At 45.2% G+C, this 6,000-nt stretch overlaps 1 protein-coding gene across 1 annotated transcript in view; it reads right to left on the bottom strand.

The window, feature by feature from the left end:
• Window positions 1-905: 905 nt before the first annotated feature.
• TBL3 (transducin beta like 3) overlaps window positions 906-6,000 on the bottom strand; it is a 205,151-nt gene continuing 200,056 nt past the window's right edge. Inside the window, exons 21-22 of the mRNA XM_085629377.1 lie at window positions 3,149-3,307; window positions 906-1,570 (exon numbers count right to left, since the gene is read on the bottom strand). Coding sequence (XP_085485503.1) covers window positions 1,416-1,570; window positions 3,149-3,307 — 314 coding nt within the window. The 3' untranslated portion in view covers window positions 906-1,415. The remainder of the gene's footprint in view (window positions 1,571-3,148; window positions 3,308-6,000) is intronic.

The raw sequence follows: 6,000 nt of genomic DNA, 5'->3' as shown, positions 1-6,000 counted from the left end.
TAAAATATACCCTTTGACTGGAAGCAGTTCAGCTTACCTACAAGTTTTACTGATGAACCACAACTGTTCCCACCTAAGTAGGAGCATGCCGCCGTTGTCATCAATGGGTGCATACAAGTGGTAGGTGAGGCTTTGATGCACATGTAATTATGATAGATACTGGCGACATGCTTGGGTGGGTGGGTAGGGGGGGTTACGTTGGGGGGGTTGCTGGGGGGCATATTGGTTTTATCGCACATTCATTGTGGATTACTCCTGTGGGTGACCTACCTCGTAGCATAGACGCTGTTGGGGTGAATGTTGTACAGTTGTGATCAGTTTGGTGGACTGGTCACTGCACCACGTTCTGATTTGACTGGAGGGCGGAGTACGGGGGAAGGGGATTGACTGCATTTTGTTTTGTGACCTAATAAAGTCAGTTTAAAAAAAAAAAAAAATCAATGGGTGCATACTAGTTAAAGAGCTAAGCAGCGTCTGCTCAGAATACGACCAATAACCTGGAGAATCTGGGCCTGCGTTAGACTAATGCATAAACTACAGGGATCTGTGCTTGCAATCACGATCACATATTCAAATTCCTATCCTTTTATCCTCTGAAGTTGATAGAATGAGAACCAGCGAGTTAATTCACAATATAACACTGATGTATAGCACCAGGAAATCACGGATGAAGAACACACCTAATCTTAGAGAATGAGACCAACCTGCTAACCATAGTCCCCATCCTTGCTACAAGGACTAACCCGGTCTTCGGCCACTGCGGTTTTCGCCGCCCATGCACATAACCGTCAAGTTTAGCAAACATCACAGCTCAAAATATTATCATGCCACAAAATGTGTACTGCCTCAAACACGCATCACACTTTCTGACCTCTGGGTTTCTACAACACAACAAAAGGCCCTGATTTTTAGATGTTTTTAAATAAAATTGTTTATTTCCAATTATCAATCTCCACTGAAAAAATAGATTTTTAGTCCATGCAAGTACAACACCCCCTGCCTCCAGGGTTTTGGCTAGTCCTGATTGAAGTCTATGGTACAACTTTGACATCCGCTCTTGGTAGGAGGGCAAAGGACTTGGCTGGGCCCGATTGCTTTCTGAACAAGTCACCACAGTGCCCAAACTCTGGGACACTGGCAGGCAGAGGAGGCATGGAAGCATCTCAAGGTGCCCAGGTGTACAGTCACCAGAGAAGACCTACATGGGATTTCTTCCACTTGCCAAGAGGGACCACATGGATCCAGATAGCTGGTTTTGGTGACGTGGATGAAAGTTCAAAACATAGTCCTGTAAACTGATCTTCTGTTGGCCTGGTGAGAACCTCCATCTGACCACAAAACCATGGGTACAATCCTCCCAGCAGAGCCCACTGAGATTGTGATACGTAAAGTTCAAAATATAGCTCTTTCTAAGGTCAGTCCATGTTCTCCACAGCCTGTAAAGACACCGCTTGCGAGTCCACACCGTTCTCTGACTGTTCTGGGACCTCCCCAAGCCTCATGTTTTTCCACATGAAGTCCACAAACATTGAGGCTTGCAGCAAGCGACCGAGTCTCTGCAAATGCCTCTCTGTGGGAATAAAAGAGAAGACCATTAAAAGCCTCATCCGATGGGCTTCGAGTAGCACATGATATTTTCCCACCAGTTACACTAATCATTTTTATTCCTAAATTGAAGAAAAATAAACTCACAAACAACCTTCATTCACTGCACTGTTTAAATGACCATTCATGGACCCTGTTGCAATTTAAAGGCAGTTTATTCCACACAGTACGCAACTGTAAGGCAGTGAACTTCAGACCATCTACGCACAAGGTTAACACATCTCGACAGCCTTCTGCTCACACTACTTGAGGACCGATGCGTCTCCTTTCAGAAGTGAGTGGAGTGGTCCTTCAATCTTATTTACACAATAGCAATGTGAGGTGATTTCATCATCTACCCTGTCCACTTGCCCGCCTTTATATCTGTATATCTGAGAACCCAGAGAGCGAAGCATTTTCACAAGGGCATAAATACATGAAGCTAGATTTGGAAAGGGAGGGGACAATGCGTGAAAACAGAAGTGCGAAGGAACCTCTTATTGATCCTAGACCCTTACTGACAACATTAAGGGATGTTTTAGCAGCCTCGTGTTACCAATGTGTTGTGCTATCAGCATGTGTACCGCACACTTGTATATTCTGTATGGCACCATAGTGCTGTCGAAGTATGGGCGTGCACTGCAAAGAATTCTGGCATTTTCAGCGATGGGTTGTGTTTCAATGTGCGTGGTTGTGTCTGGCTACTAGTGAAGATAGGTTTGTCCAAAGTATTGACTAAGAACGGTTCATACTGATTAATGCAGAAACAAAAATGTGTCTCATGGACCTTTTCTGTGTGCTATGTGTATGGATGTGTGCAGAACAGCTTTGCCACTTCTTTTACTTCCCTTGGGTGAATGGCTGCCCATTGCCTGGTCTGGTTAGACTGGTCTCAAGGCTGACATCCACAGCAAAAGACACACCTTCGATGCAATGCTGTGCTTTTGAGTGTGAGGGTTCTCTGAACTGGAGTGTTTAGGGGTACAAGTTCAGATGATGTCAATGTAAAAATGCATGGTCGCAATGGTGAAAGGTAGAGTGGGGCGCAACAGGCACATGACCAACTGCCTTTGTTTTCCAAAACGTAACTTTCTTATTAGTGAAGTACAGGGAAGAACGCCTGCTCGTAACATCCAAAGCAGGCACCTGAAGACAAAGTAGCCATTTCCCACCTAGGCATCAGCACTCGCAGGGGCACCAGGATGTACATTCCAACTAAGCCAACCCAGTGGTTGAGAATCAGAGGCGTCTAAAGTTTATGCAGAATAATACGCCTGATGAGACCTTCCCACCCCCTTCAACCCTCCCAAGAGCATCTTATTTCAGCACAGGACAGTGTTCTTATAGAGGCTGGTTTACAGTATTAATTGGACCCTATTGTGGCAGAATGGCAGGATATGGGTTTTAGGTATCCAAGGAAAAGCTGTTTGCTTGGGGGGTTGATGGATAACAGTAATAATGTCTCTGATTTAAACGTAACCCAGTGTGACTGAAAGTAAACTGATCTGTCGCTTGACTGAGGGCAGTGGCTTGCTCATCGGTGGCATGGCCACTGAACACTCACCGGTGTAGGGCAGCAAGGACTCCACCGCCGCCTTTATCCCGCTGTACTGCAGCAGCGCCTCCGGGCTCTCGTGTGTCAGCAGCACCCTCACCACAGCCTGAGCCTCCAGGCAGTTCCGGGAGTTTGTGTTCCACGTCGTGCAGTATTTGAGCACAGATTCTGCAGGAAGGAAGCAAACGGCCCACTCCAGTTAAAGCACTGGCTTCTTACAACTGTCAATCACTTTGTCCCACCCCACCCGCGTGCCCCACCTAAGCACCCACACTTTACCTACTCCTACGAAGACAACAATTCTAGAATTTGGACTGGGGTATTTTACATTTACAGTAGAACAAGTGACTGCCCTGCTCTTAAGTTATGGTTGTATTCCCCTGCCCCCAAATGACCAACTTGGGAGAAAAAAGCCACTAGGCCCATAAAACTGGAGACCCTTCTATGGCTCCACTTGATTGCGCACCACACCCGCATTGCATTCGGGCCTTGGGAACATAAAACAGATAGAATTTTATCCTAAAAGCTCAAAGAAAAAAAGGACAGTGCAGATGGAACAATGAAAAAGTGACCCCAATGGAACGAGCGACCAAAACATTATTAATCGCTTCAATTTGAGGCAATGTGTGCACTGCTTCTTGGATTCTTAATCTTTCCTTTAATGTGTGTGACGTGGAACAAAATCCCAAAAATGAACGAGAAGATAATATGCTCCGAATGTGGCATCATATACTAATAATTGACTTCAGTCTTTTTTGATTTGTGTTTCGTGTGCTCCATCACAGCCAACAGTGGGGAGTGTATGGCGAAGGAGCACACTGGGCCAGAATGGGTGGTTAACGGTATCTTGTTATGCAGGTGTTGTCTCAATCTGAACATGCCTGTGATACTACAACTGCTCATTTAGGGTACATCCATAGTACTGGAGCAGTTCCACAGGTCATAACTGACTGATAATTACCTGCAGAGGCAGTAACAAGGGATAAGGGCAATTATCGACACCGTCACACACGCTCCGACTAGTTCTTAATCGCAGTGTCTGTATGAGTCTCAATGGTAACCCACGTCTCTCATTAAACGACTGAGCAAGAGCTGTGCAAGTGAGAGACAGCACTCTGCTAGACGAGGAGTAGGGAGCGGGCGGACCCTCTAGGTGTGAACAACATCCCCTCCATCCCAGTACCTCCCCCATCCTGCTAGGGTTGTGGCAGTAGCAGCCACACTCACTGCCATGCACACATTTGTGGTGGAGGACATTCAGTAATAGCAGCTGCTAGGGACAGGGAAGAGATCGCTGCTGTCTTTGTTGGGAGTCGGAAATGAGGGTAAAGCACACTTGGGGCACCTGTACTACCCCCACTTTCTTCCTCTCTAGATGGAACTGGAGCCAGGAGTCAATCGGTTGGAACCAGGGGTTTGGGAGCTGCAAAGAAAAGGACTGTTTCCTCAGACCAGGTCAGAGCACTTAGAAAGCGCACATTTATTAGCAGTCAGGGCCTTCATTCTTGGCTTTCCATTGGCTGGAGAGACTTTCAACATTCTAACTTCCATTGGCTGGGCAGATAATGGAATGTGAATATTCAAATGGACTTATTTCTTTGGCCCTTCATTGGCTGACCTTAACATGGAGGGTTGTATGGCTGAATCTAGGAGGTCAAACAGCTGCAGATTAGAACTAAACCTCCAATGGGTTCAGTGACCCTCAGATGTTTCAGTCGTCTCCTGTTCATTAACTAATGATGTATACAGTCTACGTAGGGATTACATTTCGGTCTACACTGTTCTCAGAGGTTAACTGCCAACCCATGTCTGTAAGAATACCTCAAAGGTACTTTAATGCAAGGGAGACCACGTATGGCAAACTGGGAATTTACCAGGTGCATGCATACAACAGGTATTAAGAAATATGGGTTGGAAACAGTCTGCCTCACTACTGGTGAAACACAGTGATGCCACACACTCCTGAGGCTCATAAACATGTGCGTTTCACCTTTCCAGTTACCCAATGTATTGCATTGTCTACTTTCTTCAGACACAGACATTTGAGTAAAGAAATCTTCACTCTTAGGCTTGTGGGCCTAGCAATGTGCTATCTAGAGAGGACAAAATAGATTAGAAAGCTAAACCAACTAGGGAACTTGCATGCCTTTAACAGAGGTACCCTGGTATGCAAGCCAATTATAGTAAAATACAGATGTGTTACTCATTAGCAGGCAAACAACTTAACATTCACACCAAGAGCACTCTCAACTTTGACAAAGAAGCTGGCTTCTACCTTCGTAGCAAACACCCAACTTACTAAGATATGCAAAGAATTCATTCGAAACACACTTTGGCATCACAGTGTTGTGGAGACATCAATACAAGGAAGAACTCCCAGAGGGGACAAGTGATTCTTAGGAATTTGTTTAGAACAGCTTGAACCACAAACCTTCTCCAGGCAATGCTGTATGCGTAGCATGTGAATCTATTCCAGATTCACAGTGTAAAAGAAACTAGCTACCTACTTGTAACAATGCTTGAGATGGTATGCAGGCGGCAAAACATTACAATGTATAAAGGGCAAACAAAATACGCAAACATGCACATAACAGTAGAGCAAACATGAATCTAAAGATATCAAAGTTGGGCAAGGCAGAGTTCCATCTTACCAAGTGTGGAATCTTGTTACAGACATTTAATTTAGTTTGCAGCCGCCTTACCCCAAAAAAGTCTATAAAAACGTAAAAAATTCCCCACCTGACCACTAGAAGGCAAGACTATGCTCAGTAGGTCAATCTATACAATCTCAAGCAGCAAAACTATTTTTGCAACTATTTTTATGCAGATGTTGCTGACATACTGACCACAAGGCCTGCAGG

Source organism: Triturus cristatus, chromosome 10 (assembly GCF_964204655.1).
Source record: "Triturus cristatus chromosome 10, aTriCri1.1, whole genome shotgun sequence".
NCBI classification, from domain to species: Eukaryota; Metazoa; Chordata; class Amphibia; order Caudata; family Salamandridae; genus Triturus; species Triturus cristatus.
The sequence above is the reverse complement of the archived record's forward strand: the minus strand, read 5'-3'. Positions and strand labels throughout refer to the sequence as shown.